Source organism: Notothenia coriiceps, unplaced genomic scaffold (assembly GCF_000735185.1).
Source record: "Notothenia coriiceps isolate Sejong01 unplaced genomic scaffold, NC01 NC01_scaffold00000290, whole genome shotgun sequence".
Taxonomy (NCBI): Eukaryota; Metazoa; Chordata; class Actinopteri; order Perciformes; family Nototheniidae; genus Notothenia; species Notothenia coriiceps.
In genome coordinates, this window is record NW_011332991.1 from 259,760 (window position 1) to 281,947 (window position 22,188).

Sequence of the window (22,188 nt, forward strand, 5' to 3'; positions counted from 1 at the left end):
AAGGCCTAACTAGCTAAGTTCTGTCTGTAGCCTCATATTTAAGTACATTTAGCATGTATGATATGTTGTGTTTACAAAGTAGTTTAATTTTGATAACTTTTAATTTTAAGTAGTTATAATTTTCATTGTGCCCACTGCTTTCTATCGTATAACATTAACAGCAATGATGGGATAAACCTTATGACATGGATGGTGTTCCCTGAAAACATCTTCTCTATTAAATAATTCACCATCCCATCAGCATTTAGAAGCAGTCTGGAAAAAAAAAAAAAAATCAATGAGGTTGTGTTGTGAGAGTGGATTTGGTTAAACACAAAATCAATAGCAGGACTCCAGGATTCGGGATGACGTTATGTGTTGTCTGTCTGTTTGGTGGGATTCCCTCCACGCCCCCTTTTCAGCCCCCATGCAAGCACACAAGAAGAAGAAGCAGAGAGGAGTTTGTATTTTGTCATGTCTGTATTTTTGTCTCATTTTCACAAAACATGTACAGGGGAAGGAAAAGCCTTTCAATAGAACCTGAGGTATTTTTGCGTCAAGCAGCCTAAGGTATCAGGATTTTCTTTTAAAAACTCATCTAAATTCATCAGCTTTCTTAGATGAGTTGCTATTTACACAACATAATAATAATAATAATAATAATAATAATAATAATAATAATAATATTTCAATTACAACAATTTTAGCAAATGGGACAGCCTGCATCATCTTTGTTACATATCATAAATAATTCTAACAACATTTCTTAAAAATATAGGGAGGAGGGGGTGGAGAGAAGAGGTTTCTTGAGCCTCGGGTACAGAGGAATCTATCTGAACTAACTGTAGCTGCAGCAGCTCAAGGTCAAAGGTCAGAGATAACCAGAGAGAAAAGCTAATCAAGGGTCACATTTTACATTATAAATAAATAACCATCTCGCACCAGGAGAGCAACTTTTTCCTTTCTTTTACCTCAAGATATGAAGAGCTGCTTTTTTCTTTCTGTTTTGTAACGTTGTTTTTATCAGAGCTTTGGAAAATAAGAAATAAGAGCCTAAAAAAAGACAGAAAGTGAGATAGGGAGAAAGCGAGGGAGCTTCACGGACATGCATTGTGCTGATGTACCAGCAGCTTTGTACCCTGTGCCGGGCTCACTGAAAGATCCCCTGAGAATGAACAGAAGGGTGTGTGTAGGGCTTATATGCTTTACATGTGTGAGTATATGTGTAAGTGCATACAGTATAGGGTGTTTGTTGGTTTAAGCTTTGGTGGGGCGTTGGTAGGAGAGGACACTCGGTGGTAGTCTTTGAATCTCAAACTTGTGAAAGAGCGTGCACTTGTATGCATATAGTTGTTGTTATGCAAGAGCATATGATACTGGTAAAAATGTTATAATGTATATGAGGGATCAGAGTGTCTGTCGTTACTTTATCTTCGTCTGCACAGTCAATCAAAACTGATTTTTAGTCAAAGCTTGAGCCCTCAATTGTGATAAAGAGATCCTGTTCTTGTGGGATGTTCCTATCACCCTCCAAATATTAAACAGAGGCTCTACATTTTTACTATCAAAACTCCAGACTTGGCTTTTCAGAGTGTCTTGCTTCCTGGGTGTGAAGGATCACTGAACCCTATCTTGTCCTTATCAGAAAGCATAAAAGTGAGCTTCAAAGTCATACATCACTCTCCCCAAAGAAGGAACACAGCACATATTGCTTGCTTGAATTTGTTGAATGTGTGTATTTGTTTGAGTGTGTGTTCATAAATACCATACAGCAAATAATAATAATAATAATTCAACAAAAAAGAAATAAATCCACAAAACATTATATTATTTCTCATTACCAGAATGAACCAATACAATAAATTAAAACTATAACTGAACAAAAGAGTCCATTAGAAGTCCATTAAAATGGCTATATATATTCATATTGTATATATAGTATTTGTCTGTCTGTAGTCAGCCTTTCTGGTGCATGCTCAGTGGTGACCATAGATGTTGACTGGGAGCAGTGGGAGGGGGTCTATTAAGGAGCTGACGGGCCATTAAAGCAGACCCTCGCCAACCTCCCGAAACTTCCGTCCCATCACTGTTAACACTGGAAACAAGGGAGCCAAAGTCAGGAAAGACACACTGTGCTTTAAGGGGGGGGACGGGGGGGACTGCCAGTTGCTACGAGTCTTCAAAAGTCTTTTCAGCAACAAAATGCTGAGGATCCTTCATTGTTTTGGACACAGTACCACCATTAGCTTTCGTCCTCTGCCTTGTGCTGTAGTGATGTGAGGAGGCGGTGTTGTTAAGGAGTCTGTTTTTATTGTCTGGAGTTGCAGAGTTTGTAGCAGGCAGAACCACAGGGAAGAGGCCGGGGCGGACGCAGACGTGCGAGGTTCTGAGGCTTTCTGATACTGGGGTGAAGCTTTGGGGAAAACATGGGACTTGGTTCAAATCACAAGCTATACACCCACTGAAGCACACTACAATTGACCGCAGGCAAGCACTTTGTGTCCGAAATCTGTCACAATAGGAATATTCTATATAGGTAGGATGCAACATGACACTTGACCTGGGTCGTTTCTTTTTTATCTGTGACAGAGATCAGAAAAGTTAAGAGTTTCAGTACCTACAGTCACCACCGTAACCCCAACACTCCCCAAGACTTTTATTCAGATTTGTATGAGAGTTCCGGATGGCATTCCACCACAACACAGGGTCTTGTCTCTCCAGGTCGCTTGCTAACCTTTAATTTTAACCCTCTGCTTGTGGATCTATTTGTCCGTCTCTTGGTTGGAGTCTTTAACACTGTCTTTAAGGGTAGCACAAAAAACGCTTCTTCTGCTCCCCATCATATGCCACTCCCTCGAACCAGGTCTATTTGTGCCCCCAAAGGACAGCCCTGATTGTGTCCATTATCTGTCAGGATACCTCGATGATCTCCATGCTCCCAGAGAAGCTCGACTGCTTCCCGATCTTGCCCAGTTCTTCTCGGGATCGCGTCTCAGAAATGCCCTCCTCGAACTCCATCTGACAGCTGCGCCTCTTGAACTGCTTCTCTGACGCTGGGCCGCTGTTGGACAGGCTCACTGAGGACGACGAGTCTTTAAGTGTCTGCGGTGACTTCTCCCTCTGGGATTTCTCTCGTAACCGCACACCTTCACTGCACCCGAACGCCACGTATGCCGAGCTGCTCCCAAACCTCACCGACGACTCCTCTCCCCTTCCATCCCCTCCTCCTCCTCCCAGCTCCATCTCTCCCGCACCGCCCTCAACTGCCCCAAAGTGCCAGGGGGCATCTTTGGTGGGGGTGACGGGAGTGACGGGAGTGGTGGCTTGGACAGTGTCTCTGTGTTTGGTCCACATGGCCCCGGAGCCCACAGTGGGCACAGAGGGTAGTGAGAGGAGCAGGGAGCCCTTTGTGTTCTCGTCCGGGCTCTTGTGGTCCAGCGTCAGGCTGAGGGACTGTGGAGGCTGGTGTGGTTGGGAGCGGACTGGGGAACTGCCGGAGCAATGCTTGTGTTTCCTCTTGGGTCGGGACGAGGAGGAAGCAGACCTATGGACTCCTTCAGTTCCTCTAAACCCCAAACCTCCAATGCTGCCCCCGCTGCCTGGTGAGGGGAACGGTGACCCGGCAGAGTTTGGGCTGTCTAGGACGGGAGACTGCGAGCAGACGCCGTTGGAGTCGCCTATTCCGGGGCTGTCCAGCTTGCACAGCTTGGGGACGTCTTCAGAGTGTGTGGGGGCCAGGCTCGGGCAGGGGGGACTGTTAGGGGAGTAGACCGACTTAATGTCCAAGGAGAAGGAACGTTTGAGCCGATTAGTGTCCATGATCCTCTCTGCGGAGAGGTGTAGGCCGTGGAAGCCTTGCTGGAGGGAGGTGGGTGATGGCAGCTTGGGTTCTGGAGGGTCTGCCACGGATGAGTCGAAGTTGCTGTGGTGGCCATTCATCTCGAAACCTCCATTGACCTCTGAGCTTTGCTTGGCGTTGTTTTCGGAGATCTTGTCATCAGAGGTTGAAGATAGAGCTTGCAGTATCCGGAGACCCTTCTCAAACTCCAAAAGCTGCCCCAGGAAGTTGAAGTTGGGAGATATGGATGGTCTTCGGTCCTTTACAAACCTGCAGGGAAGAAAATAGTTATTAGTCACAGGAAAGCAATTTCAACAAAGCCAGTTTGACAGTAGGGTGTGGAGGGTTTTACTGATGCACAATACATAATCCTGTGCTAATGTTGTCCACACAAGGCAAAGCAAACCCTATTTTATACACACTGTTTCCTGAAAGGCAACTAACAATTTCATTTCTCCAGACTGGGAGGGGGAGGTTGACAAAATCGTCTAGCATTACTTTCAACAGTGAGTTGCCTTTTAGCTAGGGCTGACACCTTAGCTCAGCTGGTGGTGTGTGGGAGGAGCAAGCGTACCTGTAGGCATCATCTGATGACAGGCCCATTGTCTTCATGATGTATGCGATGGCGATGGTTGCTGAACGCGAGATTCCAGCCAGGCAGTGCACAATGACTCTGCAGTTTGACACCTTCGCTTTGTCTGAGGGGGGGGGGAAACGCACAGGCATGAATACACTTGTATAGCACAAAGTGTCAGGAGAAAATATATTGTAAAGCTAACTGACATTTCCTGGAAGTGTACAGGAGGACGGCTAAACGGACCTGTTATGGCGCTATTGTTCCCTAAGTGAACGTTTATTAACTAACATTTTAAATATCATGGCAATCGTGACTTGAGATTAATTCATTTCCTCATGAAGACCCTCAGTAACCTTTGTGCTTTCTACAGCTAATCCTAAGATTTATTCTATTCACTTAAGTGTTTTGAATAAATGTTCCTTTTGTCTTACCTATGAATTCATTTGTTTTGTCCAGCCAGGGGAGCAATTTCTCACAGTAGTTGTCGTTAACCGGGATGCGCATGAAGTTGCCCTCGCTGATAAAGTCTGGCTTGGGGCAGGTGTTGCTGGCATTCAGCACATAGGTGATACCATTCTGAGCCATAAGATCCTGCAGAGATAAAACAAGTTCAAGGTCATGTTTTGTTGCTCCACAAGTTATCTTTCAGTGATACAAATGAGTGAAAAGATGCAATCTAAATGTTACCTTGTTGAGGACATCCTTCTGTGAGCCCAGGTAGAGGTGTGGCAGGATGCGAGTGGGCCCTACGTTAGCCACAGTTAGGCAGGGCTGGGACAAGCTCATAGGTAGAGCAGTGGCAGGTTTCCCTTCACATAGGCCGGGGAAACAGGAGGAGAAAGCAGCAAAACCTCCTGCAGAGAGAGAAAAGAAGGAGAGAACCGGTTAGGTACACTAATGATTGTCCACAGAGCAGTCACACAACACGCTGGGAACTCTGCAAAGAGGCAGTAATGAAGTCAGCAAGAACATTGCACCACCATTAGCAGAGCAAACACTCTGCTCTGTGGGCTTTTCAGAGGTGAATCTGGGCTACAAAGTCTGGGTCGTGCAACAGGAGCAAAGAAGAGGCTCTCTGTGCTTCTGTGCGCGAGTTAGGTTAACTGCTGGGCGGCCAGGAATGTGTGTATCTGGCCCTTTAAGAGGCAGGCGGCTCCACTTTTGGCATATGTGTATGTGTATGTGTGTGTGTGGCTCTGTTTCCTGCATGAGCTCATGTCCTGTAGCAGTGCATTGCGTCAGGCTGGGAGAATGAGAGAGGCCACAGGTGCAGGGTCAGGACAGAGGCCCAGTAACATCCCCCTGACAACCGCACAGCACACACACACTCGCACATATGCATGTTAACAAGTTGATACTCTCCAAGAAGATACACTCTGAGGACATTTTCGCATAATGCTTAATATTCACTCTCACTGCCTGTAATTCTTTGTCCACTCACCCCACATCATGCCCTACTTGCCCCCCACTCCTGCACACACACTCATCCACCCTATTATAACTATAGGGCGGGGGCCAACAAGAGGTCGGGGTAAAGTGTGTGGAAGAGTGGGTAATGACCTCGCTTTGGAGTGTGTAGAATGGTGGGGAGTGCTTCAAGGAAACCCTGAGCCTCAGAACCTAATCTAAGTTCAGCCCAGACTGACCCAATCTGGGACATAGCACACACGCACACACGCACACACGTTCACTCTCACTGTGTATGTGTGTGAGTGAGACATGACATCACTCTTCTAAAGTAGCACACGCAGCACAGCACAGGCAGGACATTGCCTTCCGTTGTAACACACACCCAGCTGCGCTACTCGTGTGGCCAGCACACACACACACACACACACACACACACACACACACACACACACACACACACACACACACACACACACACACACACACACACACACACACACACACACACACACACACACACACAGTGGCAGCAGCATGCATTCTACAGATATGTGATCCTAAAAGCTGCACATTTAAGGTTGTGCAAAAATGTACAGCTGCTTTGGTATTTGGTGATATTTCACAACATCACGTATTCTAAAGCTGGGTGCATCCTAATGAGGTATTCTGGATGCACTGTCCCTTTAAAAGCAACTTGAAGAAGGGTTGTCTGTTTCCAGCTATTAATGGCAACCGGCAGAGCAATGACATCAGCGCTCTGAATAGAGGGGGTGGAGTGGAGGGAAGGGTAGATGCATGGATGTAGAAAGAGATAAATAGGATACAGAGAGAAAAGCTTAATGCATACCCTTTTTGCCTCTTTAGAGTAGACAAAAAAGCTATTTGTAGTTCACAATTGGGCTTTATACTTTGCTATTCTTTACAACTTCCACCAGAGCCTCTTTCTAGTGATCCTATGGGCGGTGCTAGAGTGTCAGTAATTGATAAAACAGAGGGAGGAAGGGAAGATCTCTGAAGGCTTTCTTCCTGGTTCCTCTGTTCCCAAGCTGCACACACACATGCTAAGAAAATAAATGGTGCTACATATAGCCTTGCACTGAGGCATATATACTGTATCAGTGAGAGGAAGCGGTATGTTCTTAGAGACAGTTAAATCAACAGGAAAAGCCTCACGTCACACAGCAAACCATTTCCCTTTTCTAAGCGAGGACATTGTTAGAGAGTTGTTAAAAGGACCTATGACAGGACGTTCCACAGTGGAGACTGGAGTGTGTGTGTGCGTCTATCACAGCAGAGAAAGTGTCCAGTGTGTGTGAAGGGAAGTGAACACATGAATGAAAAATGCTCTTGCCCTTTGATCCAGTGTACGTCTGGATTAATAATTACAGCGGTGATTACTGTAGCTGACCTCATCTGGTGTTTAATAAAGCATACACATCAGGAAGGAACGCCAGTGTGTGACTGGGAGAGTGAGTAAGAGGTTTCCGGCACGAAGGGAGACTGAAGTCAGAGATAAGAGACTGAGTGCGCCCGCCTGCTTTTTTAAGAGCCATTACATTACAATGACATGACGTCAACAAAATGACAAACACCGTCCTTGTAGTCAAAGCTTTACACAGGCTTTAGTCACACAGGAGATAGCACGTTATTGTCACTTCATCACCTGACCCCCACTCTACTTGAGGTTGCCATGACAGCAAAGGAGGACAGTGATGTTGACGACAGTTGGCTCATCGCGTCCCCCCCGAGCGCTGTCAAGATGGAATAAAACACACACTGAGCACCCAGAGGGCAGACAAAACACACAACAGAGAGCACCAAATAACCCAAAGAGACATGGCCTCACATTCTCCACAAGACAACGATGACACATCCGTGCGTCCCAATCACAGCACAAACACACTGTACACTCACACTGAGGTCACTGAAAATACCCTGTGACACACACCAGCACAGCTGTCCTTGGAGATGACATCAGAAAGTCAACAGGGAGAGATGAGTTCACCTTCAGCGCAGCATGATAATCAGACGAGTCCGACATACTGCTAAATTGAAATCAAGGGATACAACTGGGTTCAGAAGTCAGAGTAATCATGTGGTGCCTTCATGGTAGTCTATGCCACTAACATTTCATCAGAAAATGAAGGGAAAACATTTTCTGCTGGACAGAAATAATGGCTGCCGTCATGCTGAGGTCATGATCATGTGCTACACAGTCCTATTTCAACTTTTATTTTCAAGCTTGCAGATGACATTCGGCACAGTGCTGTATCACTCTGGAAAATATCCTTGTACATGATGTGACTAACCCAATTTTCAACACACACTCTGAAAAAATAAAAGAACATTTGGCTGGAAAGACAACACACAACAACCGGGAAAGAGGGCACTGTGTCGCCTTCTGCAGTGCTAGCCGGCGCTGACTTCCTTTTTCCGTTTTCCTCTGCCCACTTCATCATTTATGCAACTGCTTATTTTCCTCTCTTGCCCTGTCAGAGCCGAGCACTCAGGCCTCCTTTGTTTCTGGTTCCTCCTCCTCATTCAGCAGACATTCTCTACAACTAAATACTCACATTCCTATTTCAAAAGTGCAGGTTATTAATCCACAGACATAAAAAAGTGTGTCCTGTCAAATATATTTGGATCAAATTCTGAGCTTTTTTAGGGCTTTGCTGCAGCTTGGATCGATGCTGATAGACAAATGGAAGTGGAATCCCGGAGAGATTGAACGGACAAACGGACACACACAACACCTGCCTGGCTGTTATGGTTAATGGGTGTTGTGCTGTTACATCACTGCTGTTGGTACTATTGACTGCCCTCGTCAATACAGGCTCACCCCTTCCCTCTGGCTCTGTGTGTGTGTGTGTGTGTGTGTGTGTGTGTTTCAGACACTGTGTAGCTTTCAGTTGCCCTCTTTAACTCGTCTGTTAATAGAGAGGGGGTGCACACAAGACAGGCGTACACACACACACACACACACACACACACACACACACACACACACACACACACACACACACACTCTCTTCTGCAGCTTGGGGGCATTGATCTGCCTGAATGAGTCCCCCGCACCCCTCCATCCCTCGCTCTCCTCTGTAGTTCATATCGGGGGAGACATGACGCCATCCTCTGCGCCCCTCCAGCTGTCCCCTCCACTCTGAGGGGACATTAGCATCTCAATGTGACCCCCCCCCACCACCATCCCTCACCCTCCCAACATGACATCATTGCACACATGTCCCACTCAGCTCTACAAAGGCTGTGCAGCAGCGAAGCAATGAGAGTGTGTGTGTGTGTGTTTGAGGGGGGTAGAGCCTGTCAGAATTGTGTAGATCGAGAGCCCATAGATGAGGTAGGGGGATGATGTCATCGCTTTCTGCACAGGGCGTCAGGTTGATGATGGTCGGGAATTTCTGTGTTATGCTGGCTGATGGTTAAACTGTTCATTGTTCCTCTATCTTAGCAGGCAGATAGCGGGAGTATGTCACTTTGATCAACTGCTGTTTCAGCAGTAACGTGTTAATGCAAACAGGACTATAAAGCCTTCTTCTAATTCAGACTTCTTTCACAAGTCTATTTCTACAGAGGCATGCTGAGGAGCCTCAAAATAACCTGTGACAGACACAATCCTATTTTCACCTGCTAATGGCAAACGTGTGATTTTGTCTTTTGTTAGCTTTGTCTGAGCTAATGAGTTTGACAGCTCCAGCTGCAAAGCCTTGTAGAGACGGATTGTACATGCACAAAGAAACACCTATCAGTGGGAAGTGTGGCAGGTGTTGAGGGCTGCTGTGCTCACTGCTTTAAACTGGCTTTGTTATATGCATTGCATCTACATCTGCATGCAAACTGTAAACCCATATTCTCATACAGTTATGATCCAACTATATTACCACCAGCAATATTTTGTGCAATAAGCTTTTTAGTGCCGGTATAATAAGGATTTTTTCCCCTAGCACTACAGCTCTGCAGTGCCTCAGAGCTCTGTGTGAAAGGTGTTATGTTAAACACCTGCAGTGCACACTGCACACATATTGATAACATGATCTACACAAGACACCATTCTGCAGAGGGAGAGAGGGAGCAGGAGCAGGAGAAAAGCCAAGAGCAGAGGAGAAGAAAGATACAAAGAAAGAGCCTTTGTGATAGTTTTACATCTCAATGGCCACAGGCTGAGAGAGCATGAGCACTATGTCATACCGCGGGTCACGGTTACCCCCCAGGGCCCTTTTCATCTTCTTTCCTTCCTCTTCATCGCTTCTTGTGCTTATAATGTCATCCCCTTAATCCTCTTTTTCTTATGCTGCCTCTCTAAACACATTAGCTGCAAGCACAATAAGGTGGGAAAACAATTAGCATGTTTGGCCATGTATAGCAGTATCTACGCACAAGTCCTTAATATTCAATTCACATCTAACGTTTGCAACGTGTCTGGACTAGAATACCTCATAACCCAGAGAGCCCACTGTGCCTTTGTACTCATCTGCAGTGATATCAGGGGGCTTTCCCCACATACACACCTTCAGCTGGATGCAACAGTGGGGACTTTTACAGCCAAAACCCCAACAACTTCAGTGATTATATGATATGACATCATACTCTCTGCATTTAATATGTATGATAGCTCTGTACACAAAGGCACACACACACACACACACACACACACACACACACACACACACACACACACACACACACACACACACACACACACACACACACACACACTACTACTACTATATACACTATACTATACGTAACGTAAGTTACTACGTCTCTACCTACCACAACAACCAACTAACACCGACACACACACACACACACACACACACACACACACACACACACACACACACACCACTTCTTTTGATCTGAGTCCAGGTGGATACACACCTCGTAGCTCTCTCCCTTCCTTCATTCGGCGGACCCTGATCTTCAGCCTCATGTCTGTGTCCTGCAGGTCCGGCCAAAAACAGTCCTCTGCTGGGGCAATCACCACATCCAGCGGCATCCCCCAGAACACTCTCTGTGTCACACTCAACTAAATGGAAAATGTTCTGGCGCCCCCTCCTTCAGGGATGGAGTGAGCCCTCGCAACTCAAAAAAATGTCAGAACACACAAACAGAAGTGTGAGCCCACAATCCGAAGTCGACGAAAACTCCTGCTGAAGCTCAAGTCCACTCTAGGTTAGGTCAGCTGTTCCAGTGTCCAGACGGCGACCCTCTGAGAACAGACCCAGAACAATAAAAACTAGTCCAAATTGTCTGTGGACACGCTCCCCAAGTCCACCTACAGTATGGCCAAAAATTCCATGCAGTGACCACAAAAATTCCTGAAATGCCCGTGCGTCAAAATTCAGCAATTCTGTGGTTTTTGGGAAGAATGGTCACCGCATAGAGAGCAGGAGGAAAAACAAAGTGTGTAGTCTGTATTGTCTGTACGTTTAAGCCAGCTGTAATGTGCCTGCAGCTGGCCACAGAGCGTCTCTCTGTCTCTGTGAGTCCACAGCCAGAAGAGCAGCCCACTATTGTTGTGCTGCTCTGCTCTCCCCGTCTCTCATTCGCTCAGTCGCTGGCTTACACTCCTCCCTCTCACTCCCTCCTCCTCTCTCTCTCTCTCTCTCTCTCTGCAAAAAGGATGACGGAGCTGCACTCTCTCCTCGAGCTCTGGGGGAGAATGAGCTCACTTGCCGTGAGCTCAGACTCTACCCTCCCTCCCTGCTCTTCCTCCTCTGCTACCTCCCTTGCACCCTCCTTCTCTTGTGGAGCCAGTGCTCCGTCATAGCTAATGTCTAAGGCATGTAACCACATTCCTTACTCACACAACAAATATGCGGCCACCTCAGGGGCCTAGCTGGAGACACAGCTATATTACTGTTTAGAAGAAACATACACTCTGCTATCACTTTTCATATTATCTGTGTTGTTGACTACAGGTCAGAAAAGGAAATGCTTGTGTTGATGTGCAAGATGATATGCTTATATTTGCTTAAGGTTTTTAAACTTAAATTATAAAAACATGAGATGCAAATGTATGCTTGTTCAAATTCCCGATATCACTTTAATATTCATTGTGGTAAACAAGATTATGCACATTTCATACATCTTTATCAGTAAGCAGAGGCTACATTAGGCTGTCCTACTGCCTTAAATGTACTGTGGCTTGGAAGCACATTACACTTACTGCAGAGGGGGGGATTAAGACTGTCAGAGTGTTGAAAGCTGATTTGTCTCTGAAGGTGAGGGAATGTGTGTGACTTCACCATGTTTCCTGCGCTGGTTCATGTCTAACGCGCCTGTCTTTGGACACCGTGTTCTCTCGTTTGGGGATGAGAGGAGAGGAGAGGAGAGGAGAGGAGAGGAGAGGAGAGGAGAGGAGAGGAGAGAGAAAGTAAATCTGTAGAGGAGAGAGAAGTGAGGAAAGCAGACTAAAGAGGACGGAGAGACTGGAGGCGACGAGAAGACCAAACAAGCCTGTGGTCGGAAGCTATCATCCCATTTGACAGGCCACAGACTTCTGGTACTTTACTATGGAATGACAAACACGCAGGCCACAAGACCAGCTATGGAGGCAGCAAATGATTCAACGAGGAGACTGAATGTTACCTAATTATTATGCAAAAACTGCTATTTTAAATACATTCTAAAGCCCTTACATGTAACTATAGGTTTGTACAACTGGCCATTTGAAGTGGGTCAACTTGTTGCTTGTAATAAATAGCACTAATTCGTAAAAACAGCACCTGCCGTGAGCGGGTCAGTCAAATGTCATGTCTGACTGTCTGTGCAGTCTCGGATTGAGACATCATGGAACACTGATTACATTAAAACAGGGTCAGATGGGCTTCAAGTCCTTTAAGTCCTCGCCACAGTGAGACTCACTCTAAAAAAAGGGCAAATAAGCTTATACAAGATGTCTAGTGAAGGGGCCAGCTGCATGCTAACGGACTAACCTCATCTCATCACTGCAGACCCCTGAATGATCACACACGGGTGAGAACAGCCTTACGTCACCCTCTGTTCAACAGCGGGTCATTGAGAGACGGAGCGGCAGAAGAAATAGGTCACTTGGTGATGATGAGCTTTGTGAAAAATGCAGACATTGCTTTAGGGAGGATGTCGAAACAAGAACAAACAAGAACAAACGAACACACAGACACACACTTTGTTCCTCATTTTCAGATGATGCGAGCAAGTGTGGCACTCCACAGTGGTCAACCAGGGTCACTAGACAAAAAAAAGACACCCCCGTTTGAGTCCACACCTTGGTTTGGTTGTTTTGCCTGTGTGGCTCGAAGCCTTAAAAACAAGCTCTGAAAAACACCTGCATGGAGTCCAACAGCAACAAAACAAAGTAACCCACTGGTGTTTTAATAGTCAAGTTCCTAAAGAAAACACCATGCCTTCACTTTCTTTACACCCCTCTCCTCCTCCCCCCCCCTGTCCTCAGCAGGGTAACAAGGCCCAGAATAGTAGGCGTGTTAATTAGAGGATTACAGCCAAGATGCTATAAATGACTACCAGGCCTTCTTTATTGACCGCACATGTGTGCCCTGCTGCGACAGAAATAGGTAGGACAGTCATTCCGGACACCCCCTACCTCCACCCTCCCCTGACATCTCTTTGATTTAGAGCGTGCTTTAATGGTAGAGGGACTTGTTACTGGGACGACGCACCGTTTACAAAGAGCCCAGCCAAAACAGAAAGGGGGAGAGAAGTGGAGATGAGTTCGAGATGAGCTGCGTAAGGCAGAAAGAGAGAAGGTGAGTAAAGGCCAAAGTACACAAGGTGTGTTAGATGGTAAAAGCAGAAATGGATGTACAAGCAATGTAAAGACTATTAGATGTTAAATATAAAAAACAAGGGAACATCGATTTGTATGTTCTTTGTTGTTGTTTTGTGAATTTGGATCACAGGTGTGAATACGAATGATAAAGATAAAAGGACAAGATCTGCGTCCCCGCTGTCAGTAAAAACTTTACTTGGACGCTTTTTGGGTTTTGCCATAGATTTGGCCAAACTCCAAGATGCTGCTCCTTTGCTGAGACAAAATGTACCGGCGTACAAATACATGTGTTGATTGATTGGATGAGAAACGCGTCGCTCTTGGGAAACTGAACCAAATTAACACTAATCACAACAGCCTAAAATGACGCGATTCAAATAATAATTTATTATATCTAGCCAAAAAATACCATATAGGTTTGTAGTCATACTGAAATGTAAAATAAAATACACTCCATTTAGAATATTTCGTTAGTACCCTCTTCCCCCCCCGGTGAGACAGGCAGCGACAGGAGCGCCATCCGACACCGCAGATCATCTGTCAGGATATTATCAGGAAAAAGAGACGTCATTCTCCGGATAGGGCAGGTTAGGGTGATGAGTTAATGTGTGTGTGACTTCATCTTTGTGTGTGTGTGCACCATGTGTGAAAAAGGATGAACAGAGCAAGTTGAGAGGAAGACAAGAGCGGACATTGCTGCAGGGTTGAGACGGGACGGGGAGACAGTTATTTTCTCCAACACGCGTAAACAAAAGCATATGTGCAAAAGGGTGTGTTTGTGTGTTTCTGTATGTGCATGTGTTTTGGTGTGTCTCTCTCTGTGTGTGTGTGTGTGTGTGTGTGTGTGTGTGTGTGTGTGTGTGTGTGTGTGTGTGTGTGTGTGTGTGTGTGTGTGTTGATAGTGTTGGTTGTCAGGGGATCAGTAACAAGGCTGCTCTTGCAGTGATGTAATGCCTACAGGAGAACACAGCTGCCATGCCTGGGGGGTGAGGTAGTCACCAGGGGAGAGAGAGAGAGAGAGAGGGGAGGATGGATGGAGAGATGGAGCAATTGAGGATGGGGGAGGTGATGGAGGAGAGCGGGGGGAGATTAGGTAGCTAGGGGTGCTGGAAGTAATTGGGGGCTGTTTGAATCCATAGGGAGACGGTAGCTGAAATGATGAGGTCATATTGCAAGGGAACGTTAGAGCTGTGTGTGTGTGTGTGTGTGTGTGTGTGTGTGTGTGTGTGTGTGTGTGTGTGTGTGTGTGTGTGTGTGTGTGTGTGTGTGTGTGTGTGTGTGTGAATAAGCAATTGGAAGCTTAGTTATTTTGTTTATATTTGTGTTGATCAAAATAAGGAACTTTTCTAATGTAATCTTATTTTATTTATTTATTTTATTTCGGCAAATGGTGCATTAAGATAAAACAATCAACAAGTATATCCTCTTTGTTATTATTTTTGCTTTGGAATTGCTCCAATAGCAAAAATGTCAATTTACTGTATAAAATACCCAGCACTACATTTATTAGAACTCCCTTCCTTCCCTGTTTTCAGAACAATAACACGAGCCGATGGCGATGACATCATAAAAAGAAAGGTTGAGGGGGGGTGAGGACGAGGAAGGTGGAGTTAGGAACCTCAGATGTAAAAAGCCGGCAGGAGGTGGGGGGTGTATGCCATTAAGGGATGCTCTACTTGGTCATGTGTGTGTGCTCATGCATGTGCTACTTTCATCTCTATCTATGCAGCCTGGAGGGAGGCCTGCCCGCATCAGTCATGCAGAAGACCCCCTGCCCTCCAAACAACTTAACCCCCTGGAGGAGCCCAGCAGCACCCGGGGCCACTGCAGCTGTAAATCTCACTGGCCACAAATTAGTTTGCACACACAGATACATACACTCAACCAAGCGCATACTGTATACACACACACACACAAAGAAAGAGAAGAGGGTAAGATATCAAACGCACCAAGGGGGGCTTTCAGGACCAGACGGGTCCTCATAAACCAGATGAACTACGCAAAAATCCCAGTTGGAGATGTTCAGCGGTGTGTGTGCGTGGAGGAAAAGGGGGGCTGTTAAGCCTGAAAATGAAATTCTGCTGGCCACCGCCGGCATGTGCTTACAGTATGCGGGATGCATTTGAAGCCTGTGCATTTACTTTGTGCAAAAATGTGAGTGTGAGTGTGTAAAGTGAAAGTTAATTTTAGCCGAGAGTGAGACGGCCCACAGCTGTTTTCTGAAAATGTATATAGATGTGTAATGCATGCGTGTGTGAGTATAAAGGTTAAATATGAGGAGGAACCCTGCAAATCAGTCTGCAGGAATGGAAAAATGAATCATGTGTGCGTGCGTGCGACATTCTTCCTCCATGTCATTTCCCCAGAGGTGAGATTGTCTACACACGATCACTTGTGCATAACGGATGGTTATTTCATTCTAAATGCTAATGTCCTAAGCTGGGATACACAGGGTTTCGTTGCAGCAATTGAAGGCAATACAACTTAAAATAAGCTTCAGTTCTCTCATTGTCTTCTGCATGTCTACACACACATGTTAGCAGAGTATTAACTGCGAAGCTCCAACATAGAGGGGCTGACAGCGGATCAGTTTGTTTTTTAGTGAGTTTGTACTGCTGCTACATGCGGACTGACAGGCAGGTCTCAGATCAGTTCAGTGTTAGTTAACTCCGATCAGCGCAGCAGGCAGGCTCACTGTACTGGAAGCCAAGCCATCTGGACCTCTGTTGATCTCACACACACACACACACACACACACACACACACACACACACACACACACACACACACACACACACACACACACACACACACACACACACACACACCTCAGTGCCTCCTAGCATCAGGTCTACCTGCCTTATAATTAGCTCCCAGTGTCAGACTGTACCAGCGTGTTTCTCGATCATTGTCTGCAGCTGACATGTACACCGGTTTCTCTATTGACCTAAAATACACTTTGATGCTTGAGGAAATAATTTTTTTTTTTTTTAATGAAATACATATTAGAATATAAATATGTTTGCTTAGGTTCACATTCTGAATTTTCCTTCCTTCCCAGTGCCCTGCTACACACAGGCACGCAGCAGCAGCAAGGCGTTACTCCCTGAAGACTGTATTTGGGCGTACAGGACATCATGGTGACAGCGGCTATCGTAACACCCGCGGTCAGGGTTGGTTTTCCTGCCATTACAGGCCCTGGAGACTGTGTGTGTAAGAGACTGTATGTGTGTGTGTGATTGTGTCACATCCACAATGAAGCAGTGACATCACTTCAGCAGCTACAGAAGAACAATAGAGAAGGAATGACGCAATGCCGAGAGTGGAACTGGGCAAGCTGTTTTTGTGTGCGCCCTGCCAACGCCTCTATAGCACTTTTAAAATTATGTTTAAAGTGGATGGTGGGACTTCTGGACTTTTTCCCCTCCTAAATCACTTTTTAAGTAAAAGTACACAAACACTCAGAGCACACATTTGTATACAAACATGCTGAGCTTCCTAGGCGTCTCCTTCTTTCACCCCGGGGAGCCCTGGTGTCACTTTATCAGAAACAGGAAATAGTTGCACAACAAAAGGGGAAGTGGCCTCTCTGTAGGTTGCTTTCATCTATGTATGTGTGGATGTGTGTGAGTGACTTTGTGTTAGTGTTTGTGTGTGCTCAGAGGGGAAAGATGTCAGGAGGACCGGGAATGATCACAAACTGCTGCATTCCTCAATCTTGGGCCGTGGGCTGGAACTCCAAAATTAGACTGTTGCTGGGCAATGGCAAATCTTGCGCTTTTATCAGGAAGCAGAGGCAGCCTCAGAGGTTCAGCCCAAAAGTTAGTGTGTGGTCAGCACGAATTTACGGTAATAAGACCTCTGCTACAAGTCTGTGTACATACCAGGAGAAGTGTTAAACCGCTGAGGGTTTAAACTCCCTGCTCTGCTACAGCCAGCTACTCTACTCTATGCCAATAAAGAAACCCCCTGTTTTTTTTTAGAAAATTATTAACAAACTGCGCATTAAAATAAATGTTTGCATACTGTAAGACTTTTCAAAAGGCTGTCAAGACATATAATCACATCCACGTTGCGGAGGTGCAGTTAATCTGATTAAAACAGGCAGGGAAAAGAAAAGGCAACCAATTTGATAAATAAGGAAGCAGCACTGCGGTATGCCGGAGATAAAGTACAACAACTTCAAAGCATCAAGACGGCACGGTGATCAACAGGAATCCACCATTGTTCCAAGGAATGACGCCATGACAGGAGCGGCAGTGGGCAGTCCGAGCATGAATGGAATCTGGTGAATGCAGGCTAGCTTTGGGTAGGATGAACTAGCATCATTTTTAACTACTCCTTTCCCCCCGTTTCTTGTGGCCTTGGAAATTTCCACTCCACATGTGTGTCAGAGTCATCAGGATAAAAGCTGCAGCAGACGGCTCAGGAACCAAACTACAGCAGCGCTTGGCTCGCATTCAGGGTGATGTTCGAGTTATGAGGTGCTGATGGGGGCGAACAGCCAGGAGAAACCGACCTGGTTTAGCACGCTGTTCAACTTCAGCTCCTGTTGACCTGATGTGTTGACACTGCCTAGGTAACAGTTTAAACAAACTATTCTGAATCCATGCTGGATGATTGCAGTACAGGGGCGGGTTGGGATGTTCAAAAGGCTTCTAGATAGATTTAAAATGCAGCAGGAGCCCCGAGGTATGCACTGTGAATCAACTTTTATACACAAAGCCGCTTAAACAAGTATTTATGGCACTGTCGAACAAGAACTGTCCCACAGGAGTTCTCCTACTTGGTATAAAACAGGCAAACTGCATCTTGTAAGAAAGGAAACCAGAGGTTATTATGCATGTCATATTTAATCCTCTGTATAAAATATTTGTGTTATTTGAGTCTGACAGTCATGCTTTAAAGCGTTTTCCATGTTTCTCAAAGAAAGTGTAATCTCTCTATACTGTAAGTGACTTTATAAACTTAAATGTGACAAACATGAACACATTTTGTTCTAAGCTTAGATGTTATATTCAGTGTGTGTGTGTGTGTGTGTGTGTGTGTGTGTGTGTGTGTGTGTGTGTGTGTGTGTGTGTTTGTATGCAGGGGCTGTTCTAGGGGGGGCAGGGCCCCCCTAACGCTGACGTTGGACCCCCCTGTGCCCCCCTGAAAATGAAACAAATAAATAAAAATAAAACAAGTTTATGATTAAACGATTTCCTGGCTGACGGAATAGGCGGAACTAACGCTATTTGTCATTCTAGTCGGACCCATTAGAGCATAACAATTGTAACTATAAGTATCTGAAATAAATATGTGTACTGAAACAAATACCAATAACTGTATTTTATTGTTTTCTTATGCGCAATTACTTCATACTGTCTTTGTCTTTTTCGTGTATTGTGCCCCCCTCAGAAAATAACTGGCCCCCCCAGTCAAATTAGTCTAGAACCGCCACTGGTCTGATGTCCAAACAAATGTATAAACACTGTCTACAATCACAAATAAACTGTTCTACATGAGCGACTAGATCCTCATACTCGCAACTCGGGACCTTTAACATCAAGTCAAGTGGAGTTTTGATGGGTTCTTTGGGCATGTCATAGTTTTTGGGTTGAAAAAAAGTTGTTTAAGTGTAAGCCTCCCCTTCCTATGCTAAAACGTTCTCAGCGTCACAAAGCCATGATGATGTTATACCAGTTTTCAAGCACAGTAAATATTCTCTTCCCAGAGTAGGCATGATGGGACCAAGGGGACGATATACATGGTTTTAATAATACTTTTGCCTTTCAATGTTTGCCATTTCAAACTACGAGCTGCTTCAATGAATCTTTACCTTGATTTACAATATGTTATCCTTTGTTTTATCAGTACGGTTTTGAAGCTTTATTGCTTTTCTTTGCCATACGTTGTGTGCCACTTTGGACTGGATGAAATATTTCAGGATAGCACTTTTAACACACTTTAAATGTTCTCGCTTGCTTGGTTTCAAAACATAAAAAAATGCCATAATCAGTTCATTGGGGACCATAACATCAATGCTATTTTCTTTTGCCCCACCCTGTCATTTCACACAATGGCTCTAATATGACTTTTTGATGCAATACTATATTACCACTTTGCTTAGTTGACTCTACTATGATTTGTATTTATTTTTAAGACATTTATTTAAGATTTTATGACTTTTATTGCATCGTCTACCATGATTTTTTTTAAAGACATACTATCTAATACTTTTTTTTCTGACATACGGTATTATGACTATTTATGACTTTTTATTGTGTATTTTACTCAGATTTTTTAGACTTTTTAGGACATCCTATCAATGCCTTTTTTGACACACAAAACTTTTTATTGCATACTTTAATGTGTTTTACTTTTTTAGGATGTACAATACATGTTTAACCTTTTTTTTGCTATAAATATACAACAATACAATCAATTCAAATATAGCATATCAGACGCCTTTCGAATAAGTGCTTTACTTTGGCGCGTTCACACCGGAGTACTTTTACCCGTACTTTTCCCGTTTGGTTCCGTTAGTGCCTGGAATTTTGCGTTCATACCAAAAAGAGAACTTCGTTCCGAGAACTTTTACCCCCATTGTTAGTGCCTGCTAGAGAGGTGGGACTATCCTGGGGAGAAAAAAAGGACCAATTTCGATTGGCTGGGCGAATTGCAAACCACGCCCCGTAAAAGTTTTGTGAAGCCGCCATTGTATTTGCTGGCATTAGCATTATTAGCATTAGCATTAGCCCCGCACACCAACGGAGAGAGAATAACTTATGGCAACACAAAAAAAAACATGGCCAGTCACGAAGCCAGTCCCCAACTCCGGGGACTTCCGGCCAGGGACTTCTGGCCGGGGACTTCGGGTGGCAGTATACGCCGTGAAGTTGTTTGCGGCCTGCCAGTAAACCCAAAGCAGAAGAAGAAGAAGTGACGTCAGCAGCTTCATTTGCGTAATCTTCCCTCAGGGAACTTATTCCGGTGTGAACGCGATCTGTACTTAGTTCCATGGGGGTACTAAGTGCTGGGAACCAAGTACGGCAAAGTACTTGGTGTGAAAGCGGCTATTTACTCTAAACACGTAGTGCAGTGCTCTGGCGTCCATCATACAAAGAACAAGTGTCTGTCCTTCTTGAGTAACCACATGGAGACAGTATGATCCAAAACAATCATCATCATCCATCTGATCCTCCCTTCAGTTGTCAGTGTGTTCTTGAAGTGTTTTTCTGGAGGTTAATAATCCTTTCCCCCAGATACCTGACGTACAGGAAGCTGCTGAAGTATCTGCAGAAAGCGAACGAATGAAGAGTGGGAATTAATAAATGTCATTAAAAGTGACCTCTGGGTTTCACACACACCCTGCGAGCTAATGAGGAGGTCACCTGATATTTCTTCCTCTCCAGTGTTCAAAGTGCTTCCTCCTCCTCACCTCTCACCTTCTCTGAGCATTAGCCATTAGGACAGAAAAACAAGGTTAATATTTCATGTCGGTTGCCCGGGTGCCCTCGAGAAGAATGACCAAACCATCGTGCGGACTTCCTGGAGTGTGGCGCTTGATTAAGGTGACGGGAGGATGGGTTTAGACTATCTATGCACGCTATATGTTATTGTGTATTGAGTGTATTCCACCCAGGGGAGTTGGGCTTTGTGCTGCCGCTCGGACAATTATATAGAATACCAATAAAGAACAAATAAGACAAATGTATGAAATTATTTCGTTGCAGAAAGTTTTCACCCAAGATGTGTATTAAAATAAAGATCATTTTATACACAATGTGGGCATGACATAACAGAAGAAGGTAAAGTAAAATACTTACATTAGTCCAATTTGCAATCAAAGTGGATATATTTATAAATCATCATAAGTAGTATGTGACACAGTGGAGATTAACAAATCATGGTTTCATGGATCATGAATATAAAAAATAGATGGATCATTTATTTTTTACACAGATAAGAGATTGGACATCTTGAACAAAGAACGGCTTGCATCAGAGAGTTTTTCTTCTCTACAAATAATTACCATTATTGTTTATTATTATTTTTGTAGTTACTCATCTTTTTTAATATCAATTAACTGTTCTATTTTTGATGTTTGTACATTCTATTTTATTTTATTTATTTATTTATTTAATTTATTTTACTTTACATTTTAGCGATTTTCTAGTTGAACTGGACACTTGTAATTTATTTAACTTAATTAATTTAATTAATTTAATTTATTTATTTTTAATTTATTTTATTTAATTTTATTTATTTTATTAATACCGATTGAATTCAATTCTGCCTTATTTTGGTTTTCCTTTACATGGCAGACCGCACGGCCCTTCCCGCAACCTCCCCTTCAACATTGTTGAAATCGGCCGTGCGTCGGCCATCCTCAGTGCAAGTATTCAGGTACCCTATACACCTGCACAGTATAATTATTACTCACCCTTCTGGTCTGCCTCTGCTCACTGCTGCTCTCACACATCCTGTCGGTCATGCCGTCCGTTAAGCCAGTTCTATTACCATTGAAAGCGCAGTAAGTCAGTTGATCTCGATATGCTACATGCTCAACGGTTGACTCAGTGAGAATGTCTTCCACAAGCAACACTCCCA

General features: G+C 44.6%; 1 protein-coding gene across 3 annotated transcripts in view; it reads right to left on the reverse strand.

Moving 5' to 3' along the window:
• Positions 1-444: 444 nt before the first annotated feature.
• dusp8a (dual specificity phosphatase 8a) overlaps positions 445-22,188 on the reverse strand; it is a 41,697-nt gene continuing 19,953 nt past the window's right edge. For 2 of the 3 annotated variants that reach the window (XM_010765819.1, XM_010765827.1), the window contains exons 4-7: positions 5,082-5,248; positions 4,826-4,985; positions 4,392-4,515; positions 445-4,087 (exon numbers count right to left, since the gene is read on the reverse strand). In XM_010765819.1, coding sequence (XP_010764121.1) covers positions 2,890-4,087; positions 4,392-4,515; positions 4,826-4,985; positions 5,082-5,248 — 1,649 coding nt within the window. In that variant the 3' untranslated portion in view covers positions 445-2,889. Of the gene's footprint in view, positions 4,088-4,391; positions 4,516-4,825; positions 4,986-5,081; positions 5,249-10,700; positions 11,489-22,188 lie in introns of those variants that run through there. The other variant, XM_010765836.1, reaches the window with a different exon arrangement.